General features: G+C 50.0%; 5 protein-coding genes across 5 annotated transcripts; 2 read left to right on the forward strand and 3 right to left on the reverse strand.

Annotated features, from left to right (window-relative positions):
* Positions 1 to 271: 271 nt before the first annotated feature.
* Positions 272 to 2,019, reverse strand: J4E82_005300 (uncharacterized protein; the record flags this gene model as incomplete). Its single annotated transcript, XM_051731567.1, has 2 exons — positions 272 to 1,712; positions 1,763 to 2,019. 2 exons carry the CDS (start codon positions 2,017 to 2,019, stop codon positions 272 to 274), a joined length of 1,698 nt encoding a protein of 565 aa, XP_051588757.1.
* Positions 2,020 to 3,095: 1,076 nt separating this feature from the next.
* On the reverse strand, positions 3,096 to 4,900 carry J4E82_005301 (uncharacterized protein; the record flags this gene model as incomplete). The annotated part of the gene is made up of 3 exons (XM_051731568.1): positions 3,096 to 4,052; positions 4,108 to 4,597; positions 4,653 to 4,900. 3 exons carry the CDS (start codon positions 4,898 to 4,900, stop codon positions 3,096 to 3,098), a joined length of 1,695 nt encoding a protein of 564 aa, XP_051588758.1.
* Positions 4,901 to 6,100: 1,200 nt separating this feature from the next.
* Positions 6,101 to 7,606, forward strand: J4E82_005302 (uncharacterized protein; the record flags this gene model as incomplete). The annotated part of the gene is made up of 4 exons (XM_051731569.1): positions 6,101 to 6,202; positions 6,264 to 6,399; positions 6,448 to 7,249; positions 7,303 to 7,606. The coding sequence occupies 4 exons, from the start codon at positions 6,101 to 6,103 to the stop codon at positions 7,604 to 7,606; spliced, it is 1,344 nt and encodes a 447-aa protein (XP_051588759.1).
* A 2,735-nt stretch (positions 7,607 to 10,341) lies between these two features.
* J4E82_005303 (uncharacterized protein) lies at positions 10,342 to 12,000 on the reverse strand (the record flags this gene model as incomplete). Its single annotated transcript, XM_051731570.1, has 1 exon — positions 10,342 to 12,000. The coding sequence occupies one exon, from the start codon at positions 11,998 to 12,000 to the stop codon at positions 10,342 to 10,344; it is 1,659 nt and encodes a 552-aa protein (XP_051588760.1).
* A 1,050-nt stretch (positions 12,001 to 13,050) lies between these two features.
* On the forward strand, positions 13,051 to 13,740 carry J4E82_005304 (uncharacterized protein; the record flags this gene model as incomplete). The annotated part of the gene is made up of 1 exon (XM_051731571.1): positions 13,051 to 13,740. One exon carries the CDS (start codon positions 13,051 to 13,053, stop codon positions 13,738 to 13,740), a length of 690 nt encoding a protein of 229 aa, XP_051588761.1.
* Between the last annotated feature and the right edge of the window lie 2,008 nt (positions 13,741 to 15,748).

Here is a 15,748-nt window from a genome sequence, read left to right on the forward strand (position 1 = left end):
CGAAGAAGGAGGAGAGCATTGACTACTTGGCGATGTTACGCCTGATCGTCAAGGAGACACCGGCGAGTGTCACTCTCACAATGTGGCAATGACGATCTATGCATTTGTTTTTGCTAGCAAAATCTAGCTACAGCAATCGAAAATCATCGGATATTATAGAAACACTTCGTGGCAGACTGCCATAGAGGGCGAGTCTTGACCTCCACAACAGAAATTCCAAGTCGAACGAATAAATCGTCTCGTAACGCTATGACCTATATTCGCTGTACTTCTACAGATCTTCATCTTTAAACCTCACATCCAACACCTGACCGTCCCCTTTCTGTCCATGGAACGCGGCAATGACCCTTTCCGCATCATCCTTCATAGCAAATTGCAGTTCGACAACCAGCGGATCGCTGCTCCGAACAGTCCTTCCGAGTATGTCATGATCGCTGTGAGGGCGCATGATGGTTTCTACGTCCTCAATCGTGGTGCCAGAGATGAAACCACGAGCGACAATTGTGTGTGGTCCGTCTGTGGAGAAGCTAGCGGGCTGTCGGCGGGTATCGGTATCGATGCCTGCAACCAACGGGACTGTACGGCTGCCAGGTACCTGCTGGTCCTGGCTGGAAGAATTCGCTGCCAGTACGGGTTCTGCACGTTGGTCTGTTCTCTCGCCGTTGCGATGTGCTGATGGGGTAGCAGTATTGAAGCCGGAAACTCCAGATTGGCCGTCTGTCAGTGTATTTTCCTGGATGCCTTCTTCTTTGGTGTCTGCATGATCGCCTTGTTGATTTTCCAAAAAGTTGGCGTGGCTCTCATCGTCGGAATGGTGAACCACAGGTACTGCAACGTCGTCGAGTTCAGCACCATCTATCGTACCAATCTGAGCTGCTTCATTAGCAATGATAGGTACCTCCCCATCGATTTCATTAGGCAGGCCGCCTGTGAGTTCCCGATCGTCGCGCTGGTCATTTTTGGGGCCTTCATCATCATTGTCCTCCCAAGCGTCACCGTCATCGCCAAAGTCTTCCTGTAGTGGAGGTGGAGGAGGGTGGGCAAACTGGTCGAACGTGATACCTTGGGTCTCGAACAACGTGATGCGGAACTGATCTAGAGCGTCTTCGCGAGGCCCGTGAGGAAGCTGGTTGACCAAAGCGCGCTGGTCGGGTGTCAGATGTTGCAGGACTTCCCACTCAGGATCCTCATCCTCATTATCTTCGTCTTCGCCTTCTTCATCGTCGTCTTCCTCATCTTCTTCACGACGACGAATCATGTCTTGACGGCGAGTAAGACCCTGTCGGTTGAGACCACTTTCTCGATGGTAACCGTCCTGGTTGTATCCTTCTTCATCGTAGACGGCGGGACCGTAATGCGGGCAGCCGTGGAGACCGGGCCAATCCTTGCCGCAGATATAGCAGAACGAGCTACCGCACTCACAAGTGATGTGATTGCATGCCTCAGCCAACTCTACAGTCGCGCCACAGACAAAGCACTCTTGGTAACCTTTCTCATTGGCTGTCTGCTTGAACTTTTTCTCGTCCTCGGTTTGTTTGCACTCATGGTTTTGGGTACCGTCTACGAGCAAGGCTTTGCATTTTGCGCAAGTCAGCTTACCGCATTCTTCAGAATCGCAGATGGCGTAGGTAATCTTGGTCTCTTGGTCCTCCACGTGCGATTCGGGGTGTAAGAACTTTCCACAGGCTGGGTTTGCGCAATAGACACGAAATCTGCTTAGTTCTTAGCCTGGGTTTATCATGTGGGTATATAGTAAACTTACTTTGCCAGAATTGAATACTCGCCCTGCTGCTTCATCTGATACGCCCACGCAATCTCGAACGATATATAGTCCTCGTAATCTTCCAGCATGAACATTGTTTCGCAGCACTGTGGCGGGAAAAGGCTCTCGTTGTTGGTCGCATTCTCAAAAAAGCTTCCGACATCGTCAGGGCAGACCCAATGGCGACCGCAGGGTGCTTCGAGAAGCAGCTCGCCTTCGCTCTCCTCAGTCCCGCAGATTACACAGCTCTTAGACATGGTGGCTGTTATTCAGATTGGAGGGCGTGTATTTCCAGTGATTGAAACGGATAGCAAGAGAAGAGATTGTCTTTTGTAAGACTGTGAGTGAGTTGAATGTTCGGTAGATCAAGCTCGGTACCGATGTAGAAGCACAGACGTGTGGGAGTTATGTAGGAAGAAGATAATTGGCGGTCTTGAGGCAGCTAGTGCTAGCTCGGGATATTCACTGTAAAGATAGAGTGTGAGGAGTGAGTGTTCATAGAGTAAGGTCCTACTCCTTAGCTTAGGACGCGGTGTCAAAGAAATCCTTGCGCGCTTGCCCACACGTGGAGACACAGTCGGTGACTGATTCACGTGAGAATACAGCAAGCGAATTAGGGGAGAATTATCCACCCGTGACGTTGGAATTTTCCGTCACCTCCTGGTTTGAGAGTTAGAGGATTCGATCAGAGTGCGGATGGAAAGGGAAGGGGAGATTGAATTAAGATCAATGAAAACGAAATTGAGATGTGAATCGGATCTTCAGGAGTCTTTGAGCGATGCTTGAAGTTATGTGCTTTCTAGTCCGTACTTGAGATACCTATATCGGGCTAACCGCAGGCAGCCGTCGGCCGGATTTGATATTTAGCTCGGAAATCCATGTATGCAGCCTGGCTAGGTCCACACATATATAGCAAGAGTACAGACTATCCAGGCAGACTTTGCATGCGGAATGATGTAGAGTGAGCGCTCAAGGGCTAAGGCGATGAATGTGTGGTGAGGGAAGTTTCGCGGCCTCATTCGAGAGTTCCAGGCAGCTTGACCGTGCACGGACGCACAACGAGCTTGGGGTTCTTGACTGCTGCCTCATTAATTCACCCACGCCACATCCGAATTTTGCGCAATGCTAAGGTCAGCTAATGGGCGCTCAACTGAGCGATTCATCGAAACTTCTAAACTGAGTTGGTCGCTCCAGTTATTGATAATGGCTCGAGTTTGCATAATATAAAGATATTTAGAGAAATCTATTGTGAGCCTGTATACGTTCTTTAGTTAAAAGAAGTTCAAGGTAATATATTATATACACAAGAATTCTGTAAAGCTACGCCTTCTTTCTAGGCACGGCACATGCGTCCATCTTTGCTGACGTTCCAAGCCTCGCTACCAACACCCTTGAGGATGTAGAATACATCCTGGGGGTCGTACTTCTTCTTGATAGTCTTCAGCTTGTTGTAGTTGTCTCCAAAGAATGTGCTCTGCCAGTTCGGCTGCTGGAAATCGGCTTCATTCAGGTATGAGCCACTGCCCGGCGTGATCTTTTCGATCTTGGGCATAAGCACATTGGTCATCTTCTGCTGGGCAGCCTCCATGTCGGCCCAAGGAGCAGTGGAGTCCCAGTTGGTAATAAGCTGCAGCTGAATCATAGCATTCCTCCATGCTGGTAGTACACCATTGTCGGCGGCTCCCTCGGGCTTCTGGTAGTTAGCTGAGCTACCAGCAAGCAAGACACCTTCGGCAGCAAGCTCCTGGTAAACCCTGACGAGTTCCGCAGTGTTGTTCTCCACCACATCTCGGGGGATAAGACGGCCACCGAATTGATATCTGTTGACTTCATATGCTCCACGTGGGAGAGGACCCATGTAGCGATCGAAGTGGTCGCGGTAGGACAGCTCGCTGTAGACAATTGGCGGCGTAATGCCAAGATCTGTAAGAGCTTTGGCGTAAGGTGCGAGTACAACGTCCTTGACGTAGGCCGCTGTTGAGTCCCAAACCGTGACGGGCTTGATAACGATGTACTGAGTGCTGACCAGGAAGACCACCATGGCACCGGCATCGATCATGCCTGGTAGGAGCTCGATAAGCTTGGCAGTTGCTGCTGCGTATTTCTCGGGGGTGGTAGATGACGCTAGGAGTTGCATGGCAGCACCACCAACCTGCTTGGCTGGGTATGCTTTTACTGTCAACGAGAGGACGACGGCATATGTTCCACCACCACCGCCACTGAGAGCCCAGTACAGGTCAGTGTTCTCGGTTGCTGAGGCAGTGAGCATCTTGCCTTGAGCAGTAACGACCTACAAAGACATGGTTAGTGTTGCTCTTGGTTGCTTATAGTATAGAGCTTCTCACCTCATAGGACAAGGCCTGGTCGGCACCAAGACCGAAGGCAGTGCTGAGGACGCTGTGGCCACCGCCTTGGGTGAAACCACCCGCCAGGCCAACTGTAGCACATTCACCAGACACGACGGTCATGCCCTGCTTGTTTACTGCCTCAAGCAACTCGTTGCCCATGACACCGGCACCAACAGTGACCGATGGGCCAGTGTAGTGCTCATCCGACCAGTCACCGAAGGTGATGCTCTTCAGACTTTGCGTCCAGATGGCAAGAGCACCAGCTCCGGTAGACCGTCCCAAGAAATCATGCCCAGTGTTGCGAACAAGAACACGGATGTTCTCAGCTTTCGCAAACTCGAGGGCAGAGATGACATCCTCTGCTTCAGTGGCTTTGACAGAGTATGAAACATAGTTGCCAAGAGTGCAAGGGATGCTCCTATCGGAGAATGGATCGCAGCTCTGGTTGGCGAAGTACGATTGCATGATAGAGTGGGAGGACGGGGTGCTGCCAAGAGTTTTAGAGTTCTGTCCAAGCATGTGAACGGAGCTCCTGCACTTACTGCGTTAGAGGGTTCAGCCATTCTGCCTTCAATGCGTCGCAAGCATCGGCATCGTATGTCGGATCGTGACAAGGCGACCCGATAGGAACAGTAGCCACAAGCTTCCCGTTTACAGTCGAGTTCAAGGTCGACCATGCCTCAGTGGATGGCCAATCAGCATCACTTGGCAAACGGTAACACTGCTTGGCATCCCCAAGACGAGCGAGAAGTAGAGCCCCAAGGAGGGGTGCGTTGTCGACGAGTCTCATCTTGTCGTGAAAGTACTCGATGGTAGTGATGGATACCAAGAGACTTGACCTGGGCCTCATATATACCCATTGCTCCCCTTACTATTCTCTTCGCATTGCCACGAACTATTCTTCTCATCTCGGAGACCATCTCAAAGAAGACGCCTTAGCCAACGTCTGCTTCCTCTTGTAGGATGCAGCGCCGACAGAGTCCACTTGAGACACTGTGCCACACGCCGATAGCATTGCAAGGTGTAGCCTTGCACTGGGCTGGAAGCCGGCGAAAACCTCGAGCGGCAATCGATGGCCGCAGACGCGGTGATGCTACTGCAGGGCATAGTGGGTCAACACAGCAATGGGGGGATTCAACCGGGCGGCCTGAGGCTTAGAGTGGACCCTTAGCCATGGGTTCCTGATAGGATTGGGAGGCGTGAAACTATAGGATTCGCATGTGAGCGGTAGGAATGCAGCGACAGGAACCGGACACGCGCGCACATCTTGGCAAGCGTCTTGGTGCGTTCGGGATGAACGCTCGTTTCGGCAGCCGTGGAGCGAGCAGAACTGTCCAGGTGCGCACCAAACAACGATTGTTGCACTGATCAACTCCACGTGCTCACCCGCCTCCATTATTGCGCAATGCTTATCATGCCCTCCTTGGGTCACACTTTTCACGTCCAGCATTCTTCTTCGTTGACCGTGGATCTTGGACGCCTTAGATCGGGTTTTACAGTGGCTTTCGGTTGGCGTGTGTGGCGTTCACCAGCCCATGACACACCGGACCGCTCCCCACATACTGCTAGAACGGCTTGAACGCTACCATGACCCCTTTCTGGATGACATGCCGCCGACCTTAGCTGATGTAACTTCCGACCGATTATGCGCCAGCGCTTCTTAACAAAGTTTGCGCTATCGAAATGCCATGGTCGGGTAGGCTTCTGCAGCCGGCAGTTCATACCGATAGAGGTAGCAAGCTTGATAAACACGACTCGCGGGTTTCAGTGTTGGACCTTGCAAGATATGCACTATAAACCGCACGAGCGACCCCTGCGCACATCATATCCCAGGAACACCTTCCGTTTCGAGGCGGGGGATAAATGGTAATACATGTCCCGCTGTCAGTTTACCTGAGACTTTTCTGCGAATTCTTGTGCGCCAGCTACAGATCCGGGCTTTAATCTCCCTGTACTTGTCATCCGAACAGTCGGGTCTGGGAGCATCAACATGATTTCTCTTTTCCGCAAATGCATTCTGCTGTGGCTCGCTACCGTCTTCGTGGTCACTGCAGCACAGCAGACTGCTCTGTCAGAGCTTCCGGATTGCGCTGTAAGTAAACTTCACTTTTTGAATCTCAAATTGATTGCAAGTCTCTTACTGATTGCTGCAGCAAATCTGCCTTCTAAAAGCTTTGGGCACAAACACCTGCGCGCCAACAGATCAAGCCTGTATCTGCACCAACGAAGTCTTCCAGAACAATGTAACATTGTGTGTAAGCAGCCGCTGCACCATTCCTGAAGCTCTAGGTACTTTCATCAACTCGACAGAAGAGGGCCAACGACTAACCAGTGTAGTCACACGAAATGTCAGTCTTACCAACTGCGGTGCACCGGTGCGACATCGTGGAGAACACTACGTGACGTTGTCAAACGCAATGGTATGCATTGCCGCTGCCTTCGTTGTGATCCGTTTCGCCTTCAAGGCCACCGTGTCGAGACTCGACTTTGGCTACGATGACTTTTGCGTCCTGGCGACGCTTATAGCCGCCATACCCAGCGCCATCATCACTGTTTTCGGTACTGTAAAGAACGGACTTGGTCAAGACCTTTGGGCCTTGACTCCAACGGAGATCACCCAGATGCTGCAATACTTTTACATTATGGCGTGGCTGTACTTCCTCCAGCTCACGCTGCTGAAGCTCACTCTGTTGTTCTTCTACATCCGCGTGTTTCCTAGCAAAGAAGTCCAGCGACTGTTATGGGGTACTGTCATCTTCACTGTACTCTGGGGCTTGGCCTTTATCATTGTTGCGGTATTCCAGTGTCGGCCGATTCACTACTTCTGGACGAAATGGGACGGTATGCATGAGGGCACTTGTCTGGAGATCAACGCCATCACCGCATCAAACGCTGCTATCTCGATCGCTTTGGACTTCTGGATCCTGGGTATACCTCTCTGGCAGCTTTGGGGGTTGAAGCTACACTGGAAAAAGAAGGTCGGTGTAGCACTTATGTTTTGCGTCGGCACTTTCGTTACCGTCGTCAGTATTCTGCGTCTGCAGGCTCTGGTGCACTTCGCCGCTTCCTCGAACGTAAGCTGGGAGTTCTACGACGTTTCAGTGTGGAGCACGATCGAAATATGCGTTGGTATCATGTGGTAAGTTGTGTTGTCTCAACCGTCATCTTTGCACATGCTAATCTATCTTTCAGCGCTTGCCTTCCAACACTCCGCCTTCTCCTGGTTAAACTCTTCCCTATCCTTGGAGGCTCCTCAGTACGCAGCCGTCAACAGTACTACAACTACGGCAGTGGCAACGAACTCAAGAACGTTAGCCAGAAACACAAGTCATACAACATGAACACTAGCGCTGCTATATCGAGTCCTCGGACCGAGTCTTTCGACGATAAGATAGAAGACGGCATTAGGGTCAAGACCTCCTACATGGTAAAGCATAGTCATAGTGACACAGATGAAGCGAGCCTAGTAAGCCATGAGGGACCACAGAGGCAGTAGGGCCGAGGTTGGTCGCGCGCGTCCGAATGTAGTTTGAATCAAAATGATATCTTCCACCTTCTGAGCACTCTTCGTATACGCACATGTCACTTGAATGACTACAGGTGCATGCCGAAACCTTCTTGAGGCGTACTTCATCCTCAAACAGCTACCCGCCGAGTGTAACTTCCCATCCGGGTGGTAACTACCGTGATCGACACGCGTTGAAGCACACACCTCTCGTTTTCTGGGTTCACCCATCGAAAGGGTAGCGCAGATCACCGGAATATCACCGATGAACCTCGTGGAAAATCACACTAGTATGACAGGTCCACATGTCGGCGATCTCTGCAAGCGACATTGCGAAGAATACTAATCGAAGAACAAATGGCGTCTTTAGTTCAGGGTGTTGCCCGGGTACGACAACGAATTCCATCATCGTCTTTCAGGCAACCATACTCAATACTACTGTAGCCATCGCATGATTCACAATGTATCCACAATAGGAGAGAACATGACGGGAATACGGTGCGTACTCACGGTGGAGTAAAGCCGATGAATCGCAAGTTTGCCATAATTCTTGGTTGCGGCATCTTACGAGCCACGAATTCTAGATGTGGGGCCGACGTCTGGATAGCCGAGTTTCGGCTATCCGCAGATAGACACTGCTAACAGGTGCTAACAGGTGCCAACTTTCGCTAGCACGTGCACTTCGCTTCTGAAAAGCTGAACATTACTCAGGATTAGGCTGAAATTATGTTAGACATGCACCATCAAATCGGCCGACTTTCCAGACAGTCCGCTCTTGCAAGCTCATTGGTTGCGTCTTGATGGAGCGTCATTTGTGACAAAAGTACAGCCAATGACCATTGACCAACGAACCTCGGCCTCCAGCAAACTCAACGCCACATCTCCGTTATTGCAGTGACGAAAGAATCTAGGAACTAGAGAAAATGTGGCTGGTGATTGTGCGTCCGTGCGTTGTCGTTGCATTGCGGTGGTTGGGAATGACCTCGAGGGTGTCGCTGTTGAAGAACACGCGCGTCCCGACTTTGCACTCTGACTTTCGTGGTAAAAGATGAGTATGCCTTGCGAAAACTCTGCAACAGAAGGGTGCACTGCTCCGTCGTGGGTGCAGTAATGTGGAAGAAAACAGCGCATGTTGCACAGCACTTCACGTGCTCGAAGTGGGAGAAGTCCAGTATGTCTCTTCCACAGAAACAAGACTCGGCTTCCCCACGGTACTTCTCACAAGCTGCTCTGATCACGGTCGCATCACCTGGGCTACTAAGCTCAGCTGTAACGCGGATCACCCGCTGTTAAGCTAGCCGTTTTTCCCCGTAGTACCCGTCCTGAAAGTGTAATCCAAAACCCTCTTAGCACTGTCATACCTTTGTACTACTTGAGGAAGACTGACGACAAATTTCCACTTTCGCAAATAAGATCGACAAGCACACCTGTCGCTCATGCAACGCTACCAAGGGCTGAAGCTCTTGACAGCGTCAGCTGACGAGTAATTTCATCCACCACAACTGTGAGGATTCGTAAGCTAATCACCGTGCCTCGCGACACCATTGACAAAACTGTCGCCGATTTGCATCAAAAGTCTTCCATAAGCTTCAACGGTGCTTCACATATTCGTGACGCAAACCTAAAGCGCAAGGCTCTTGCCGAAATGAAGAAGAAGAGAGTGAAAGCGTCTCTCCACAAATTCAAACTTTCGCCGATGAATGATTCGTGCGTCGTAACAACAATCGGTGCATCAAACATAGCCTTTAGTCCGACATTCAGCGACTATGCTGCTTCTCGCTGTCACTGTTGATCTGCAGAGTACCATCGGGAAGAGGCACAGTGAGCATCCCAAAGCAGGAGCAAGTTTCTCCTCTCAACAATGCAGACTTGAGCGCAATTACGAGACCGAGTGCAAGACAACCGAGGTGCCACTCTCGTTCTTCCTTCCACTGCGGCTTCTACTACACCCTCCAGTCTACCTAGGTAGCAACGATACCATGTTCCCAACATTCTATGTGCGATATATCACTCTCACCGTCGCTCTAAGCCTTTCATCATCCGTCCTTGCTACTGTCATGGATGCGGGAAAGTCAATGTCGCTCGAGTAGTGGCGAGTAGACGTAAGCTGATTACACATGCCAGACGAGCAACTGCCATGTCTTCGTGTGCAATAAAGTCAATTTTCCAATGACCATATCAGAACGTTGTGGAAGTAAGATCTTGAATGCTTGAGCTTCTGTAAGACTTGTTTGACCAGATATATCGTGATTATAGGGTAGATGGTTGCCAAGATACATCCGTTGGAGGCATCATCAGCCCTGGTATCAAAGACTTAAGGGTATCTGGTGATTTTTGGAAAAAGCCCGCTTCCTATCCCCGCTTATGGTTAGATCGAGGGGTTGATTACTTCCGGTCAAGGCCGTTCTGGAGTTTCATTTCCAGTTTATTGTAAAGGCTGCTTCAACGCGTTTTGTTCAGTCAAACTCAGTACTTGTTTCTGCTGATCTCAATATCCTACTGGTAGTCTAGAGCCGAGCCAGACAAGATCGAAAGAGTACATGTACCAGGAATGGACAAGAACGACAAGTCCAGACGCCACAAAAAAGAAACGACTAAAATTCAACATAAAAGAAGACGGCATGTTAAAAGAGTAGATGAAGCAATTCGATTAGGGGAAAGATTGACCCCAACGTTCAGAGATAGCGTCCTTCGTTGTATAGTCTGTAGTAATTGAATCAGATCTTCTAGTAAGGACTTTGCTGCGCAAAGTACTCCATGATCAGAGTGACCTTTTCCTTTTCTGCAATCTTCGTCGCGCCAAACCCATCACCAACACGCATAACCGTCTGGCTCTCTCCATCGTTAGGCACCCAGTGTGTCAGATTAGATCCAGTCGAGGTAGCAACACCATTAGGATCAAGATGTTTGATGAAATTAGTCCAGTAACTCGACATGACTTCTCCGAGATAGTAATCGTAATCTGTAAAAGTGTATTTGTCGGTGTTGGCATACAGCGCATTCATAACATACATGATTTCAGATTGATGAAATGCGCCTTGATCTTGACCGGGGGGAGAGTGGTCCCAGTAGTATGTGTAGAAGGGGGATTTGGCTGTCTTTACCCATTTGGTTCCGAAAGCCCAAGAGGAGACGAGGGAATTATCTGTGGCGGCTTTGCGCCATGCAGTTGAGGCGGTGTCTGTGGAATTGCCGGCAGGGTAGAGTTCCAAATATCGCGAAGTGAGGTTACCGTATTTGAGAGGGATGTACTCGTTATACTCGGCAACGGTATAGCTTGTCGTCAGTTCTGCACCGCTTTCGTCGCGTGTGTTCCCTGTCATGAGGGGCACGTCATTGCCAGGTCCGGCGTGAAGCTGGTCAGTGTAGCGCATTGGGATTGCATAGCCGTCAAAAGCGGGCTTGAATTTGAGTGGATAGCCGGCGGATAAGGCTGTTACCCACCAGATGGATTCGTTTCCGACACGGTCCCCAGAGCCGACTAAGAGTTTAGCAGTCGATAGTTTGCGGAGCTCAGCGATGGAGGATACGTTGTGGGCCGCTGTGTAATTTAGGCCATTTTCGACGGCGGTTGACATGTTGACATATGAGGTTGCTAAACCGGCTAGAAGGGTATCGTATGGGTATCTGATACCACTCTGTGAGATTGCGGCTCGGAAATAGCCCGAGAAGAGGGGACTGTTGACAGCATGGTAAACCTGACCGGAGCCGAAGGATTGGCCGGCAACAGTGACCTTGGTAGGATCGCCTCCAAACTGCGCAATGTTCTTTTGAATCCACTTGAGCACCTCAAGCTCGTCGAGAATACCATATGTACCTGAAGTGTTGTACCCGGTAGCTTCAAAACCTTCGGCATTCAACTCTGGGTGGGCAAGATACCCGAAGGCGTCGTCTCTGCGGTTGAATGTAACCACGATGATATCCTTTAGCGCCATGCCTCCGCCATACCACCAGGTATTGTCGCTTGACTCATCGCTTCCTTGGTTCCAGAGGAGAACGGGATGGGAAGCGTTGGCAGTGGCAGCGTTTGTCCAGATGTTCAGGCTGAGGCAATCTTCACTGTATGAGTTTGCATGAGTTACAGGGCAGGCTGGTCCAAACGTAGATGCATTCAATGTTTCGTTCCAGGGTTCGCGTGGCTGAGGTGCTTTCCAGCGGTTCTCGTAAGCAGTGTCCGCAGCGTATGGAATACCAAGGAAAGCAGCTACATAGCTCGTGGAGCGATTGAAGTACGTTTCGAGTTGCGACTGATTGAAGTACTGGTAGCCTTGAACTGGTCCATATGTTGTCTGAATGATTTGATCATAAAGTTGGGCGTGGGAAGGAACAATCGATGAAATTGAAACGAGCGCGGCTAAAACCGAAACAGGTGATAGGCGACTCATCTTGGGAATGCAAAGGAAGACGTTCGTGAAGAGAGGATGACTGGATCGAGATATGTAGTAAATCGTTATCTTAAGTTATACACGATTCAGACTCAGAATGACTTCCCTACCTCTTGGAGTCAAAAGGCCATGTGGGTAACTTGCGTACGTCCGCTGCGCCTTGTGCAGATATGAATGCATTGCGTACTATTATTAGCAAATGACTAGTGGTTACGTACTAACCATCATAACGGAGGCATGCACCCTTATTGCTTTGATAGCTAGACGGGGTGTATACACAGTAGTGGTAAGTGTCTGGGATCTGCGTTGAGTATGTTGCGTAGCTAGTTCAATTAGGTCGGGCCGCTTACTGCATCTGCAGAGCAACCGAGTTATCGACGCGACAGCCTCGTGGTTTGACATACAGTGAGGGTCATAGGGTGACGAAGCCCTCAGAGAGCGAGAGCGAGAACGAGCAAATAGAGCCTCAGCTTGAGCATCTGTTCTAAACTCTAGTGCCCGTTGTGGAGTCAAGGCTTCATCAGCTAAGGATGGGTAAGGCTTTAACCGTAGACTAATGTCGATCACCTCTTCTTCTTTCTGTCTTCGCACTCGAGCCTTCCACTCTCGTCCCAAATAGGTTCAGTCAAAAATCTATAGAGATTACGCGTTCGACATGGGACAAATCAGCACTCTCGATGCACTGAACTCGATCTTGGACAGGTATCGGGTATCAACGTCTTAACGCGGTTGCGCCCGATCCCTAGATGGACTTGATGATCGGAACTCTGGGTGGATACTTTGGGGAGGAGGTATTACTCTGAGTACCTAGGTGGTAACAAGACTCCACGTATCCTTAGACGCGTACTGTGTGCTCAGGTCTCCTGTCTGGAACCAGGGTCGTAATCCACATGGTAGGGGTGGAATACATTGACCGAAAACGATGGAGAATCATGGGAAAGTCATTGCACGAAGCATAAGAGTGGGAGCTGCGGCTTTCCTTCTCTTCAACCAGTCACTTATCGATACCACCGCTACTTTCATTACAGGCTCCAGAATACGGTCATGACGATGTTCAAGAAAACCTCACCCCTCTTCTTTCTACTTCCTATTGTCCAAGTGGCCAGCGCTCAAGATGCTTGCGATGCAAGCATGCTCAACACGACCGTCAGAACGTGGCCTGTTACCTCTACAGACACCATTTTCAGCATTGCTGCCTCAACCTCGCGTGGTGTCTGCAACATTGCCCGCGCAAACCGCATGGCTGACGCAAACCTCATGGTAGCCGGCGAAACGCTTCTCATACCTGGAGAGTCCTGCGCCCAAGACATTGACAACACAACCTGCCTTGTCCCCAACATGACCTACTACGCAAGCTGCGTCCCCGGTGGTCTGCACACATATAACGCGCGCTACAACGACACTCGCGCGAGCATTGCGCTCAAGTTTCAAGTCAGCCTTGACACCATCACGACGATGGGTGTTAACGTGTCTGCGCAATCGGCAGACGCAGTCATTGCGGCCGATACGCAGATCAAGATTCCACAGTGCAGTCCCAGCCAGTGTACCGTCCAACCGTACAAGTTTACGTTTGGAACATATGTCGATTTAGCCAACGAGCTTAACACAACCGTGGGGCAGATCATGGCGTTTAATCCGACATATAACTACAGTTCCAAGACGGATGTAGATGATTCACCAATCATCTCTCTGCCCATGAACTGCAGGAATTCGACTGGGAATATCACTGTGATATCGTAGAGCATGTCTGTCGTAGGGTAGCCTGCATGCGAAGGTTGGGTGGGCCTCGTCATTAACGACTGCAATTGGAAAGATATTAGACAGCAGCATCTTCTCCTTTCGGATGGGCCCAAGCCCCAGATGGAGTTGATGACTGAAAGTCAGGCGTTTTTGCAGCCTTGGAGTACCTGGTATCTAGTCAGCACATAGGCAAGGTACGTATTGCTGTGAAATAAGGGAACCGAAAGTTCTTTGAAAGCACAACGTATTCTTACTGTAATACCTCAGGAATGCCAGAATTGAATGCAATTTCAGAGTCGAATCAATGCACAAGCATCATTCTTGCCTTTCTCTGTGTATTGTATTTGTCTTGCCTGCCATATGAAGAGTTTGGTTCTTTGCCTTTTCGAGACTCTAAGAACGCTGTATACGGTTACTCGATTTCCCAGAGTCTCCTCAAGTCCGCACCTTTATTAGACGTTTTCCATCCAGTCTCACGTTCTATCTTTGCGAGGTGCTTCAAAATTGCAAGCTTTTCAGCTGCATAACACATGTCGTCTGTACCGTCGCTCTCATCTGGTAGCCGCGAGACATCCTGCTGCATGCCTGAACCACAACCAAATGCTTGCCCAGCGATGTAAAGAAGCTGTACCTGGTTCACCCAGTTTGAGTGCGACGCATTTGTCATACTAGTACCGCATAGCTCTCTTGCGTGCCAGATAGTATTGTACACGTCAGCTCCGGTGTCCGCTTCGTCACAACATACGTGTTTCGTCCGTAGCAACAAAATGGCACCTGCATGGTAGAACGTATTCCCGCATACCGACGAGCTTCCAGTGTGCACAACGATCGGGAACGGGCTCCTTTGGCTTGCTTCCGTTCTGATGAGAGGTAGTACCTGCGTTGGACGGTATCGTCGCCAGTCCTGGAGTTCGCTCCATAGTACTTGCACGTCAGACTGACAGTTGTTGTGATATCTTGCAATCATGTTAATTATCTTCGCAAAAATAAGAGTAGTAAGATTGCAGTACGCGTCGGTATTTAGAGTAGTTGCAATTGACCATGCATTGCAGTCGTCAACCCAATCGTCGGTTGGCACCAAAGTCTGCTCTTTGAGAACAAAGGCTGCTGACACGTCTAGAAATGGATCAGTAGGAGTTAGTAACTCATTGTGGTCACAATATACCTAAACGCGCGAAAGCCCAGAAACAGGCGTTGACTAGTCCTGTGCTAGAGCCATCCCAACCTTTGTTGGTCAAATTGAAGACACAGCCTTGTAGATGACGTCTTCCGTCGCTGACATTAGAAGCCATCATTTCGTAGAGACTCAGCAGGATACAAGTGGCTAGTGTGGCTTGACCACACTGCGATGGTTCATAATGAAGTAGAGATTGCACGGCGTGTTGATATAGGCTCAGTGTAGTCTGACGCTTGTCGTTACGAAGGGCGTCAAGTTGCCGTGACGCTAAAGCCATCGCTGCGCCTGCAAACGGCTGGTTTTCAATGAGCTTATGAACGTATGATACCGTGAAGTGTCTGCTAGAATCTGTAGCCTCACACCATGTGCCCGTCTCTTGAAGATAGGCGCCGAGGAGCCTAGACTGTTCCGCTTGTGATACAGGAACAGTATCGGTTTCCAATGGCACCGCGCCAGTGACGGCTCGATAAGGCAGAGTTGAGTAGGTCGACGTACTTGATGATGAAGCATTTTCTTGGTACGTTCGATCGTTCGAGGTTGAAGAGGGGAAAGCAACGCCACCACTGTCTGCAGAAGCTTGAGTCTGAAAGGTTGCAGGAGAAGTCATAGCAAAGTTTAGATCAGACACTGTCGATCTCGTTGGGTTCAATCCTGGAATGGCGTAGTTTGCCATAGCGTCTTCTGACCGAGGTGCGGCCACCCTTGTCCTCTCAGACTCAAGAAATGTAGTAGCGGAACAGTCTTGATACTCGTGCACAATCTGATTCGTATCGTTCACGATCCGGATACTATCGACTTGCTTGTCAGGTTGACCTCGTTCTCTCTCGATGG

Source organism: Alternaria postmessia (genome assembly GCF_024291825.1).
Source record: "Alternaria postmessia strain BMP 2775 chromosome Unknown scaffold_27, whole genome shotgun sequence".
Classification (NCBI taxonomy): Eukaryota; Fungi; Ascomycota; class Dothideomycetes; order Pleosporales; family Pleosporaceae; genus Alternaria; species Alternaria postmessia.